The 15,535-nt window shown below is 34.5% G+C and overlaps 1 protein-coding gene across 7 annotated transcripts in view; it reads right to left on the reverse strand.

Moving 5' to 3' along the window:
* The window catches only part of PSIP1 (PC4 and SFRS1 interacting protein 1), a 44,701-nt gene that overhangs the window by 18,018 nt on the left and 11,148 nt on the right, over positions 1–15,535 (reverse strand). For all 7 annotated transcript variants that reach the window (XM_036331195.1, XM_036331196.1, XM_036331197.1 and 4 more), the window contains exons 4-7: positions 10,041–10,179; positions 7,302–7,406; positions 6,258–6,320; positions 770–866 (exon numbers count right to left, since the gene is read on the reverse strand). In XM_036331195.1, coding sequence (XP_036187088.1) covers positions 770–866; positions 6,258–6,320; positions 7,302–7,406; positions 10,041–10,179 — 404 coding nt within the window. The remainder of the gene's footprint in view (positions 1–769; positions 867–6,257; positions 6,321–7,301; positions 7,407–10,040; positions 10,180–15,535) is intronic.

Raw genomic sequence — 15,535 nt, forward strand, 5'->3', positions numbered from 1 at the left:
TAATAAAGTTATTATAATCATAACCATACAAACAACTATAAACCTACTTTTGCTCATCCCTGTTAGAGGAGTATTACTTAGTGGTTTATTAGAGATACTATTATTTTAAGTTTTAAAGATAATATCCTTCCAACGAATCAAAGGAGCAACAGCTGAAAATTTGAATAGATTAACAAAGTAATTTTAAATCTGTCCTTAGTATGGCTGAGAGGGCTTAAAATAACATCCTTCACTGTTGTTTTAACAAAGTACGACAAAACTATGAGTTGAACTTATATCCAATATTCATATACATATTACAATATTGTGTGTATATGTATATTCACAACTGAAAATTTGTAATCTGATTTCAGTGCTGATGATAGCTGCATACTGTAAAGCAATAATGCAATAATTAAAAATATTGATAACTTTGTTCAAATGCCGTTTCTCTTGCTTTCATTATGACTCCATTTGGAAAGCTTATGCTCTCTAAAGTAAGAGGTAAAATAAACCCATCATTCATATAATTTATACCTCACCACTGCCTCATTTGCCACTTTTAGGGGAAGATACAACAGGGATAAAACAGAAAATGACAAGTCCCAAGCAATTATTTCAAATTTAAATATTTCATTACACAGAGCAGAAACAAGTTGATCTCCTTTAAAACTTGTACATTATACATAGCTAGTTGCCTATCCAACTATTCCAAAGTATCTGAGGCACAACACTTAAAATATCTGTAACATTAACCATTAAGCCAGAGTTTTAAACATTATAATCCTACCTGCAGGTCGTCCTCTTTTAGGACTCACTTTTAGATTAGCAGAGGCTGTTGCTGTTGTCACTACTCCTGCCTCCTCGGTTTCTACTTGCTTTTCTGCCTGAATCACAAAGATTTAATTAACTTATTTAGCAAATAGTAGGCATTCCAGTTTTAGTCAATGGCCAAAATAAGCCACTCTAAGATAACAAATTCAAGTATAAGCATAACTTCCATAAGCTATTTTTCAACAGTTGTCTCATCAAGTGAGATCTTCAACTTAGCTTATAATTCTATTGAATAATTTTAAGAAACAAACAAAAACTTCACTCTTTAGATATTATTAACCTAAAAAAGTCATTTGAAAATATAAAGGTAATACTCTCAAAGCAAAATAGTAACCAAAGTATAATGTAATTACACTGTAACAACCCATACATTCTTTATAAATGTACTTTAGATATCTAAAAATGCTAACACTTTACACTTAACATAGAACTCAAGTTAATATTCTAATATTAGAAAACGCAAGAAATTAAGTGCTGATTATTTTTTAAACTGTTAATATGTACACATTTTATTTTTGAATGGACTAAGATCTGTTATTGTTTAAATCTTCACTTGAGGTCATTCTTAGAGAGAAGGAAGGGGGGGAGAGAGAGGGAGAGAGAGAGAGAGAGAGAGAGAGAGAGAGAGAGAGAGAGAGAGAGAGAGAGACAGAGACAGAGACATCCACCCTCCTTATGCGCCCCAACCAGGAATCAGGCCCGTAACCCAGATATGTGACATGAATCGGCAATCCCTTGTGCATATGATGATGCTCAGCCAACTGAGCCACTCCAGCTGGGCTGAAAACTGTTACTCTTATTTTCCATACAGGGGGATTTACCACAGTGTATGAAATAAATCCCAATGACACTTTGAAAACTATAATGCCCCCAGAGACAATAGCCCCAAATGAGAGTCAATTTAATTGATTCAAGTATTATAGTATAACAAAGGTTAGGAACCACTAATTAGAAAGGAAATACAATCTTGATCATAATGGAAAAGGGAAGAAACAGTAAAGAGAACCAAGAATGGGAGGACCACTATGAACTGCTGCCCCACCTCCAATTATTTAGAATTCAACAGTAACTAGATCAACAAAAATTAAGGCAATAACGCAAAAGCAAGCACAATCCAATGTTGATAAAAAATTAAAAATCTTTAACCAACAATCTGATTTGCAAACTTTTATGAGATAGTGCCCAATACTGGTAAGAATATGGAAAATCATCCTATATAATAAAAGGCTAATATGCAAATTGTCCCCTTCACCGGGAGTTCAACCAACTGTCCACGGCCCCTCCCCCCAGCTGCTCCCACCCCTGATCAGCTCCCCCACCCCGGGCCTCTAGTTCACATAATAATTACTGATGATCAATAAACTGGTAACACCTTTCTGAAATAGTATCTTTATGAATGAACAATGGCAATAAAGAATATTCGAATTGGACTCAGCAATCCCACTTCTAAGAGTTTATCCATTTCCTTTTTGTTAGTTTTTTTAAACGTAACTTTTGCCTTTATAATAGGAATGTAATAATGCATATAATAAGTATTAAAAGTCAATAAACTCATCTAATATAACTCTTGAATTGTTCTTCAAGAAAACTGTTCCTAAACATTACCTCAGGTTGTTTTCTATAATTTTAAGCATTTACAAACCACCTACCCCTACCCCAGGGAGTCAGGCAGCTGTGTTTTTACCAAGTTCCTCAGATATCAAAGATTGAGATCTCAGAACTATAAGAGCCATTTTTCTATTGAGGCATTAAGAGGGCAAAAGTTCTCTAAAATTCAGTTCAAACTTTTGAGCCTTCAGTTCAAAATAAAACCTCTTCTAGTCGATCAATGATTCTCTCTCATCATTGATCTCTCTCCCCTTCTCCCTTCCTCTCTGAAATCAATAAAAATATATTTAAAAATAAAGCCTCTTCATTTACAATTTCTTCTTTTGCAAATAAATCAAGATATTAAGACTTTATAGGTAGAATGGATCTTTTGAGGAGATTCAAATAAGAGGTAATAAGTTCATTAGTAATTAATACCATAAATAAAAATAACCCTAATCCTAAGCAGAAAATCAGCTCTACCATGGAAATGCTTTTTAACTTATGGCAAAATCATTCAAGTAAAATCCATTCCTCATGAAAATAAAAGCAAATTAAGCAATATTTCACCCACAGAAAAGACTATTATATTATTCCACATATACATATATTTAAATTTTAAATACTAATATTCTGACTAAATTAATTTCTTCTGTATTTTACCTGATCTCACTGAAACCTATAACCCTTTGACACATTTTCTCTCCATTCATTACTCCACTTTCTACCTCTACTCCCTTCATGATCTCTCCCTCCTCACACACACTCACCTTATGAAATTACAGTGTTTCTATTCATTCTCAAGCCCTCTGCATAGTTGTTTTGCTGCACCTGTCCCATGTATCTCCAACAGAGGATTACTATAAAACTCTACTTTCCCTGCTCTATTACTCCCTGCTGCTGAGCCCTCCTGAAAAAAATTATACAAATACGCATTCATTTTATACCATCTCAGTTGGGATCTCAAAGCCACCCATTAATCCTTTACCCTGTCTTTTGTAGTACCCTTTTCTCCCCTCATTAGCATAAATTTGCAATTCTTTCTTCTCCCCTTATACCATACAAGCAGCCTTGCTTTGAATTGAGTGCATGAGAAGGGAGAGACTGAGGCCAGCAGGAAGGAATTTCCTTAATTTCCAAGTCCCTGTAAAAATTTTAATAGCCTACTCCACCCTTCCCTTCAATGTTAAAACGGATGAAATGTCCATCAACTCCTTCTTCCTGGCAAGTCTATTCTTTGTAATGTGCCCTCCCTTCTCTCGCATCCAGCATGTCCTGACATACAATAATTCATCTTTCCACATGTTGGGTCTTAGTCCTACTTTTGCAAAGAAGCATTAATTCCTCTACTGTATTTTTCCACTTTAAACACTCTCCCTTAACCATGCAAATCCCTGTTACTGCCTTCTTTCTCCTTTCCTTCAAAGATTTCAGAAACACAGTGTAATTTTAACATTAAATATCTTATTCACCAGCACGCTAAATCTGTTTTACTGTTTAACGTTAAAGCATCCTGCTACATATCTTACTGGAACCCCTCTACACCAGGGCACTACTGACCACTCCCTCATTCTTAAAATTCTGTTCTCCCTTTTGATATGCTTCTCCTAGCTTTCCTCCTGACAATTCATTCTCAGCAGGAATTATAAAAAGCAACCTTTCATCTCCATTATATTCCCTCAGGATTCTCATTTCTGCATTCTTCCCAGTAAACTTTCTACCTCAACTACTTCAGCTATATTCTATCTTTATATCAGTGATGGCATCTTTAACTTTTACCTTTTCCCCCTTTGGTGTCAGAATAATATATACAGGGTGTCCCCCCCAAATGTATACACACACTTTGAATAATTATAAAGGTAGTGTTTATTAAAATATATTTCATTTTCAAAATTGAGCTATCAGCTGTTAAAGTGTGTATACATTTTTTGGGACATCCTATATATATCTTTAGTCTTACTTCCACAAGTGTTTCACTTCCTCCTCCCCATGCCTCTGCTCCCAAATCAACATCTCTTGTATTCTCAGAATCAAATCTAGTCATACAAGCCAAAAGACCTTCAAGCAGTGGTTCTCAACCTTCCTAATGCCGCGACCCTTTAATACATTCCTCATGTTGTGGTGACCCCCAACCATAAAATTATTTTCATTGCTACTTCATAACTGTAATTTTGCTACTGTAATGAATCGTAACGTAAATATCTGATATGCAGGATGTATTTTCATTGTTACAAATCGATCATAATTAAAGCTAGTGATTAATCACAAAAACAATATGTAATTATGTCTGTGTTTTCCGATGGTCTTAAGCGACCCCTGTGAAAGGGTCGTTCGACCCCCAAAGGGGTTGTGACCCACAGGTTGAGAACCGCTGCCTTAGAGTCATACTAGATTCCGCCCCCTCCCTTCACATCCACTCCCATCAACTATCATCTTTACTCCCTCTAAAGTGCTCTTATATCCCATCTCTCATGGAATTTACCAAGACACCTGCTATAAAGTTCCTCCTGTCCTTCCAATCTCATGTGAACTCCTTAGTAAGGTGGTCCATAATTTAGTTACCAAGTCACTATCATAACTCCCCACTTAAACTCTTGTTTTATGTATTTATTGTCTGTCTCAACAAAAATGTGTTCAACGAGAACAAAGAACTTATTTTTTTACTTCACTGCTCAATTCTCTGCCTGGGCCAGTGAAGTTAGTATTAAAATCTGAATGAATTAACCAGTAAACTGGTCTCACCAGTCCAATCTAATCCCCATCATTCACACTGCTTTAAGAGGAGACATCTAAAATTTAAAGTGATTCAATGGCTTCCCATCACTTCTCTAAGTTCATGTTGTCCCACATAATATATTTTGTGTACCCTCTTACCTCTAACTTTATGGTCTGGTAATCTGAAATATAACACTTGAAATGCTTGAATGAAATTTTCTCTACACCTCTGTATATATTATTCTAACTGCCTCATATGACCTTCCCGTCTCTTCATCCATCTGACAAAATTCTTCCTATCATTTAAGATATTGTTAAAGTTATCATAGCCTCTTCCACTCACCTCCCATGTAGGATAAAAAGTCACTGTAATTCATTGTTTTCCTATTTTACTTCTTCATTAGATACTGAACTATTAATTTTCTTTGTATCTTTGGCATACAACAGCCTGAGATAAAAATTGGTAAGAAAAACTTCATATAGGGAAAAAACATTAGTTAAAAGCATAGAATGTATGCTTTCCTAAACTGTCATTTCATGCAACAAATTTCTGAGAATAACATAATAATGGACAACACTTATATTAGTACTTTATAATTTATTTTCAGTATTATATGTGTAACATTTTTCTCAACTACTTCATTAGTATATATTATTATCCATTTTATAAACTTGAAACAGCATCATTGAAAGGAATAAAAATTGGTTCATTTTATTTTCTTTACCATTCAACTTATCTTAAGGATGCTGTATCACTATGAAAAGAAAAGTTTTGCCCTGGCCGGTGTGGCTCAGTTGGCTGGAGCATCGTCCCATGCACCGAGGGGTCTTGAGTTCGATTCCTGTCAGAGCACATACCTAATTTGCAGGTGTGAACACAGGCGGGGGCGTATATGGGAGGCAACCAACCAATGTTTCTCTCTCTCCCTTTGTCTCTCTAAAAGTCAATGAAAGCATATCCCCAGATGAAGATTAGGAAAAAAAAAAAAAAAGAAAAACAGTTTTGATAAGTAAACAAAACCTACCCTTTAAACAATTAAAGGAATTAAGAGTAAAAGGCAAAATTTAAGCTAAATGGTAAGGTTTCATTATATCTACTCTTCCTTAGTGCAACTGAAAAATTAGTTAAGCAGTAAAATTACCTTTCTCTTTCTTCCTCTTCTGGCAGCTTTTGGAGTGGTTATGTCAATTGCTTTAGTCACATCCTAGAAAAAATTACAGGTGAAATAAAATAAATTTTGCCAAGACTGAAAGAAAATTTCTTAAACTGAAAGTCAAAAGCACACGTCACTAAAACTACTAGGGAAATTGGTTTTGCTTCTCTAACCTTTGAAATTATAAACATTAAGTCTTAACATTATCACCCAGCCTGTGTGGATGAGTGGTTGAGCATTCACCCAGGAGGTCATGGTTCAATTTAATTCTGGGTCAGTGCACATGCCCGGGTTGCGGGCTCAATTCCCAGTAGGGGGCATGCAGGAGGCATCCGAACGATTTTCTCTCATCACTGATGTTTCTCTCCCTCTCCCTTCCTCTCGATCTGAAATGAATAAAATCATTTTCTTAAAAGCCTTAACATTATCATTGTAAGGTCAAAGTAATAGCCAGTATATTTGCCAAAAAGTAAAAATTCTTTTCTCTGTCAGATCAAATCTAATAAAGTCACACTTGTTAGCATACCAGGAAGTTTATATATTTAAATTTATGAAATTACTTTTTCTACAGTAAAGTTCTGAATTTTAAGAGATGGCTGGGATTTTGGAGATCATCTAATAACCATTTCATGAGGCCTAGAAGGGCTAAATGAGTCTCCTTACTCACAGAGTTTGAAATAAACTTAGGTTTTTAAAAATCCAGTTCAATGCCCTTTCCAGTACAGCCATTACACAAAACCTTGTTTTAAAAATATTCCTAACAAATAGTAATCCACTCTCCTATAGGTGGACCTCATATTTTGCACAGCAAAATAACCTCAAATAAAAACATCCATTCATATTAAGGACGCAAAAATTATTTTACAAAACGGTATTTAATATTTACACAAGGAAATAAGTCTTACATTCTCTCATTCATTATCCAACTACTTTATAAGATTACTTTCTACTTTACAATCAAGTAATCATCTCATGTTATAATTTCTTCCTTGCAACAAAATGGATTTAGAATATAAGAGAAATTAAACATACCTCATTGCTGGCTTTTTCTTCATGGTCAGTGTCTTCCTTTGAAACACTAGTTTCTTTTTCTTCCACTTCAACATCAGATGATGCATTTGATTGTTTAGCTGATGCCTATGAAGAGTTGAGTGTATTAATTTCATAAAATAAAACTTTTACCAAATTTAAATTTTTTTACCAATGAAAAATCAAAAGCCTGTTTATAAAAATGTTAGAAAAAGTACCCTCAATTTCTGTTCCACAGAGCACTTTTAATATATACAATTTAAAAAGTTTTAAATGCTATTGAAGTCCTGCAACTGAATATATACAAGGGCAGAAGACAAAATAGTGAGGCTGAAATGAAAGTACAATCACAAATCCCATTCTGATATTCTAACCAACAAATACCCAAGAAGATACAATATAAGTTGATTTAGAATAGCACAGTATATTCAATTACTGAAATATTCTGGAGAGAGAAGCTTAACTATGTAAGACATAAAGCCTTAGATTGATCTATAACTCAAACGCAGTTTATTTAAAATGCAGACCCAAACTTAAGTGATTTGGATTTAACAGATACTGAGTAAGAGTCAATAATCATCATTTAATTGTAAAAGTAGCCCAGCCGGTGTGGCTCAGTGGTTTAGCATCCACCCATGCACCAAGAAGTCGCTGATTCGATTCCCAGTCAAGGCACATGCCCAGGTTGGGGGCTCAATCACCAGTGGGGGGTGTGCAGGAGGCAACCGAATGGTAATTCTCTCTCATCATTGATGTTTCTCTCTCTCTCTCTCCCTCTCCATTCATCTCTCTCCAAAATAAATAAAAATATATTTAAAAAAACCAATAGAACATAATTTAAAAAATTGTAAAGTAACCCCAAGTTATAGATACTTAAGCAGGTGATCTAGGGGCCTCGACTTTCATTAATACCAACTGAAAAGATGAACAGAGGCAACACAGTACACATTGGGAGATGAGGGTAAGCACAGATCTACAAAATGATAACATTATAATCCAAACTGTGCCCCTTTCTAGTTGTATTCCCTTTGGCAAATCTTTTTTTTTTAAAATATATTTTATTGATTTTTCACAGAGAGGAAGGGAGAGGGATAGAGAGTTAGAAACATCGATGAGAGAGAAACATCCATCAGCCGCCTCCTGCACAGCCCCTGCAGGGATGTGCCCACAACCAAGGTACATGCCCCTGACCGGAATCGAACCTGGGACCCTTCAGTCCGCAGGCTGACGCTCTATCCACTGAGCCAAACCAGTTAGGGCCCCTTTAGCAAATCTTTTAAACTGTAAACCCATTTCCTCTTTTGTAAGAAAAGGCAATGCTGATAAGCCACAAAATTATTATAAAGTTACAACAAAACATATAAAAATGCCCCCAAATTACTTACAGCACTATAGAAATTTTTATAAATTATGATGGCCAATTTTTTTGCTTGTTTGTTTTATTTCAGTTTGGGCATCACTGCTTTCACCACACTCTAAGAATAAACCACTGGGAATGTGTTTGGGCGGGAACACAGTACATCATATCAGCACAATCATTCATATTTTTGGTTTCATGCATACAACCAACCAAAAATTTCACTGTGAAATGGGAAATTCCAAGTATATATGGTGAAAACTATTTAAAGATTAAGTAGGTAGACAGGAACAGAGGATAGGGTGACCATGCTGGGCAATCTGGAAGATGAAAAAGACCTTGAAGGTACAGTCACAGGACACAGGATTCAGATGAAGCTATAAAATATTACTTTTAGGAAACAATTCAACCTCTTTGGACTCTTTACACAATCAAGGCAATAATGATGGGGAATCACTCATCTATTCTTACTCATGCAACAAATATTTAGTGAAAACCTATTCTGCCCACAACATATAACAATGGGCATACAACTTCTTTGTTCATGGAGTTAATAGTCTATGGTAATAAAGTACAGAAGCAATTATGGTATGGTATGATGAGTTTTTAACAAATATAAGTTTTGGATGATAATGAAAAGCACTTAGGATTATCTAATGAAGCCCTGGAGCATCAATGAATGATTTAAATATTTCAGATAGAACAGCACCTGAAAAGCTTTCAAAGTGAAGAACAAGCATGGCACATGCAAAGAACCAAAAAGAATTTTTTAAATAGAGATTTAAAAGAATTTGAAAATTTTTCAGTTTATGGCTATCTCCTTCTTTAGGTCTACTTGTACTTTTCCTAGTGTTTACTATCTCAAGTCTAATATAAGTGAACAAAAACTCTGCTCACATGAAAAACAGAATAAAAAGGAGGTTTAAGGCTAATCTTCTAGACACCAATAACATCAAGTATAATTTGCATAGTGCTATAAGTACTTTTGTCACATATTTAATTTAACCCATCTGAGGATCATCTTCTAATACACTTTTATGGATAAATTAAAATGAGTAAGAAAACACACACCCTTCAAATTATTAACCTAAATTTAAGAGAACAGTACATATGGCTTTATATTCAATGATGATATGTTAAACTCTCAATCAAACGGAGTTAAACTACAATATATCCCAGTTTTCTGAGATTTATTTAACCATACAGGTAATATTTTCATCAGTTCATGTAGATATTAAAGGTCAACATTCAACCTCACAAATAAGAACAATTTAATCTGAAACTGACATGGTTCTTAAATCAGTATTTTCCTACTGCTACAATAGTGAGTATTCCCCAAGACTGTATACATAATACTAAACTAAGTATCATGTAATATGACGCACCTGTTGACTTGAAAATTTCACTTTCGGATTGTTATCTATCTCCCATAAACCTTCATTAAAGCCTTTTCGTTTATTTGGTTTTCCATACTTTTCCTTATTTTCTGAGTAAGGAAATATATCCTTTGGGCCTAAAAAAGCACTAAAAAAAGGAGAGGGGGGGAAAAATATGAGTGCAAAGCAATCTCAAAATATGTTATTAAATAGCACTGCTGTATGATGCAATTATCAAACTTAATCTAAAATACATTAAAAATCTTACATAAAGGGGTAGACAAATAATTATATTTAATTCTGAATACTTTTATTAAATTCAGTCACAAGCTCCTACATCCATAATCCTATTTATAAAACCGAGCAAGTTGGGGGGGGGGGGGAGTGAATGGAGGTAGAAGATGGCATAAAGGGGATACATGGTGATGGAAAAAATTAAATAACAAGCAAGTTGCACAATAATGAGAACATACTTAAGGGCATGGAACTGTACACTTTGAAAATTGTTAAAATGGGAAATTGTTATATATTGTACAATATAAAAATGCACAAAAATGAACCTGTGATATGACTGCATTAATAAATACATTTAAATGCACTCCAAATAAAAGTTTATTTTAAATTTGGTATATTACACAATTCATAAAACACCACCAACAGAATATATTACTATATGCACTTATGTTTTATATTTATACAAATTTTTATAAAAAAGTGAGTATTAAGAATTTTACTTTCTCAATAAGGGAATCGCATGTTTTAAGTAGTTCATTGGTTCATTCATACACATGCACAACAGTCAATTCTTGTATTTGTGGTAACTATGTCATAAAGTTGTCACAAATACTGAATTAGTAAATACTGCACCACTGCTTCAGGAAAAATACAAGGTAGGTTCCTACGGGCCTCTGGTCACATTTTCATCAATAAACCAAAATACATAACCTGTTTTATGTGTGATTTTGTTGAAAGACATCTTATTTAATAAATATTGAAATTCATTAACATTTAGCTCACAGCCAAGAGATTATATAACACATACTTTCTCCATAAGGCACACCACAGCCTTCTTACACTTAGGAATACTAACAGCCCTTCAACACTACATTTGGGGGCCATTATAAATACCAAATGACCAACAAAAAGCACAAACATGCAAAAACCATGGCACTGCGTAGACTGCAAAAGTACACTTGTTTATAGTATGAGCTTAAACAAAAAGGCAAAAGCACTGTCTTGTTTAGCCTCAGCTAGGAATGTGTGCATCAAATTACTCAGACTTTTTTGCCATTTTGCACACTGACATGACCGCGAAGGCACCACAAGTATGGATTTGGAATTACACACTTTACAGAGGAGGTGAATTCAGAAATATGGAATCTGCCAATGAAGAGATTCTATTGTTTTTGTGGTGTATACAAACAGATATATTTACCTCTTATATCTTATTATGTCAGTCAGTTCTGTAGAAGTCTGTCAATTCTATAAAGGTAGATGCACACAAGTATGTATTAAGTTTTTGCTGGTATTTTATAGGTTTGACCAGATAAATTTATATGGATTTTTCTTTTCTCAAAAAGGCAGTCCTTTGCTTGCATGACAATATGAGACCATAAAAATGACTTTGTAAGGCAATCTTAAAAATGGGAAAAATTATAATTGTTCCATAATCTTTATTTTTTTAAAAAATATTTTTTATTGATTTCAGAGTGGAAGGGAGAGGGAAAGAGAGATAGAAACATCCATGATGAGAGAGAATCATGGATTGGCTGCCTCCTGCACGCCTCACACTGGGGATCGAGCCCACAACTCAGGCATGTGCCCAGACTGGGAATTGAACCGTGACCTCCAGGTTCATAGGTATGACGCTCGACCACTGAGCCACATTGGCCATGCTTATAATCTTTAAATATTGTCAAAACTTTCAACACTATTACTGACAGTGTCCAAGGAAATGGGAAAAAAAAAGAAAAAAAGAAAAATACTTATTTAGTGCATTGTAATTTAAAATTAGAAACATTGATATTTAAACTGTTTCATTTCATCATAAAATTTGTTAATAGTTTGAACAGAGCTTGCTGCCTTCTGATCACATAACCTATGATATGGAGTGGGCATATTTTCTATGCTTTAGCAAACTGTAATACTCCTGTCTAAGTACGATCAGCCTCCAGCATGTTATCCTTGGCACTACCTTCAGTGATGTGAAATATCTTTAATGTTTTGGTTGGCACCACTTCCTCGGAGACCTTCATGTTATATACAGAAGGCTAAAAAATATTCACACTGTAAAAAGATTCTCATATCATTAGCTATCAGTGAAATATAAATCAAAACCACAATGAGGTACGACCTTCACACCCACATGGATAGCTCTAATAAAACAGATAGGTAAGAACAAGTCTCGGGAAAGATACGGAAAAAATGGAACCCTCATAGACTGCTGGTAGGGAGGTGTCAGCTGATTTTTTAAGTCTGACAATTCCTCAAAAGATTAAACATAAAATTACCCTTTAACCTAGGAATTCAACTCCTATAGGAACGCAAACATGTCCACGCAAAAACCTGTACACAAATGTTTATTGCAGTATTATTTATAATAGCCGAAAGAAACAATCCAGACATCTAGCAACTGATGAATGAATACGGTAGATCAATAAAATGAAATATTTGCAATGAAAAGAAATGAGGTACTATCACATGTTATAATATAGATGATGGTTGAAAACACGCTAAATAAAAAATCCAGTCATGCCCTAGCCCAGTGGTCCGCAAACCGTGGCTAGTGAGCCACATGCGGCTCTTTAGCCCCTTGAGTGTGGCTCTTCCACAAAATACCACGTGTGCACACGTACAGTGCGAAGTTGACTTAAAACTTTAAGTAAAGTTTATTAAGTTAATTTTAGGGAAGGTTGTGGGGTGAAAGAAGATGTAGTGTCGAGGATTGAGAAAGGTATGTTGAGATGGTTTGGACATATAGAGAGGATGAAAGAAAGGAGATAGACAAAACAAGTATACAAGACGAGTGTGGATGCGAGAGTTGGAAGGGGTCAACCTCAGCGAACGTACCTCAATCAGATTGAGGACGTTTTTAGCAAAGGCCAGCTTAGGAGTACCCTAATTAAGTTAATAACAATGTACCTACCTGTATAGTTTAAGTTTAAAAAACTTGGCTCTCAAAAGAAATTTCAATCGTTGTACTGTTGATACTTGGCTCTGTTGACTAATGAGTTTGCCGACCACTGCCCTAGCCAGTTTGGCTCAGTGAGCAAAGCTTCAGCCTGTGGACTGAAGGGTCCTGGGTTTGATTCTGGTCAAGAGATCATGCCTGGGTTGCGGATTTGATCCCCAGTTGGGGGTGTGCAGAAGGCAGCTGATTGATGGTTCTCTCTCATCATTGATGTTTCTACCTTGCTCCCTCTCTCCCCTCCTCTTTGAAATCAATAAAAATATTTTTTTAAAAATTAAAATTAGAAATTAAAAAGTCAGTCATTAAAGACCACATGTTGTACAGGTCCATTTACTTGAAATGTCCAAAGGAGGCAAGGCAGGAGGGAAAAGTGAGGAGAAATAGGAAGTATCTGCTAATGGGTACAGGGTTTCTTTTTGGGTGCTAAAAATGTTCTAGAAGAGCAAATGGCTGCACTACTACCTGGATATACTAAGATCTATTGAATTGTGCACTTTAAATTGGTTGGGATATAAATTATATCTCAATAAAGCTGTTATAATATTTTTCAGTGAATGCCACATCCTAGCAAATAAAATAAAAATGATCCATTATTTTATCAACTAGCTAGCCACTGTTTTCAGATATTTTAGTTGTATATATACACATAAATATGTAATTTTAATGTACATGAAAATAAATGTTAATGTATATGGAAATATACATTAAAGATACATATTCATCCATAAATGTTTCTCAAATTAAAGCAAACATCATCTCATATCAACAATTACCTAACAGCTACATACTATTTCACTGAATGGCCATCCCAAAATTAATTTGTCTATTATTGGGCTTTCTATATCAAATTTTCTATTATAAAATAATTCAGCTGTATTAAATAAACATATTGCTCAATCTTTGAACATATCTACAAAATAAATTCTAAGTGAAACTATTGGGCAGGAAAAAAGAACTTTTGGGTCAAAGGATATGCTTAAAACAAAAAAACCATGGTGAATGAAAAAAGAATCCTCCCATGTACTCACCACGAAAAAGAAATAATAATTATGGGATATGATGGGAGCATTAGCTAACATGATGGTGGTAATCATATTGCAATATATAAATGTATCAAGTTAACACACCTCAAATTTAGGCAATATATGTCAATTACACTTTAATAAAAAACACTTAACACCACATAGACTCCTGGGTGGGAGGGGGGGGGATGTAATCACAAAGGTTTGGTGAATAGGACCCAGATTAGCTTTTAGAAAGCCACTGCTGGTCCCCAAGGGCACAACCTTATGTGACTGTGGGTGATTCATCCCTCAAAACACTTAAGTGACAAACAAATCTCAAAGAAAACATATCAAAACATTAACAGGGTTAGGGGTTGTTGCTAAAAAATGAGTAAAAATGCTTCTTTTGTAGAGAACTCTTTTATGTTGTGAAAAAAAATGTTAACAATAAAAAAATATGCAGTAATTCAAACCAAGTAACCCACCAAATTCCCAAACTGAAGGAAACCTTAGGGGATCACAATAGCAGAGCCTCATCTCTTCACAATGTTCCTTAGAAAGGTTTCAGAGTTTCCTTTATCCACTATAGTTTTCCAAACATCTACTAATACTGACGCCATATCCCTATACATAAAAAAGAACTCAGACTTCAAATATCAATGTCAAAGCCCATAAAAACCAAGGCTAATGTAAAATATCCTAAGAAAATAACAAATCACTAACTACAGTACTAATTTTATAATTCTGAAGGAACTTAAATCCTTCAAGTCCTTTGTTACATGGCATACTTCTAAAGGCCATAAATGTTTTTCTGTATATTCGTTTTTACAGATCGTAAGTACATAGAAAAAGCAGCTATTTCTCTAAATTCACTTTTTTATAAACAATGTGTATACCCACAAGTAAACATATATTCCTAACAAAAGCTCAGTTACCATACCTAGAACTCTTCCTTTAAGGCAAACCATAAGTCGAGTATAAAACATAGGAAAGCTTATCAGAGCTAAAGATATCAAATTCAAAACTGCTAAATATTACTAAATAGAAAGTTCTATTTTTTAAAAATTCTAACTTGCTGTTTCTTTTTTAATTAAATCATAAAATCTAACACATACTGTTTTATAACTAGGTTCTGTATTTTAAAACAGCATGCATTCTTTTATAATAGAATATAATTCAACAGACAACTGAATATACATCTATTATGTGCCATGAACCTGCTGTTATAGAGATGAATAAACAGCTCCTCTCCTCATTACTTGGTATTAGGCTTACGCGAAACTATACAAATCCCACACCAACACAATGCA

The sequence above is a fragment of the Myotis myotis genome, unplaced genomic scaffold, assembly GCF_014108235.1.
Source record: "Myotis myotis isolate mMyoMyo1 unplaced genomic scaffold, mMyoMyo1.p scaffold_m19_p_12, whole genome shotgun sequence".
Lineage (NCBI taxonomy): Eukaryota > Metazoa > Chordata > Mammalia > Chiroptera > Vespertilionidae > Myotis > Myotis myotis.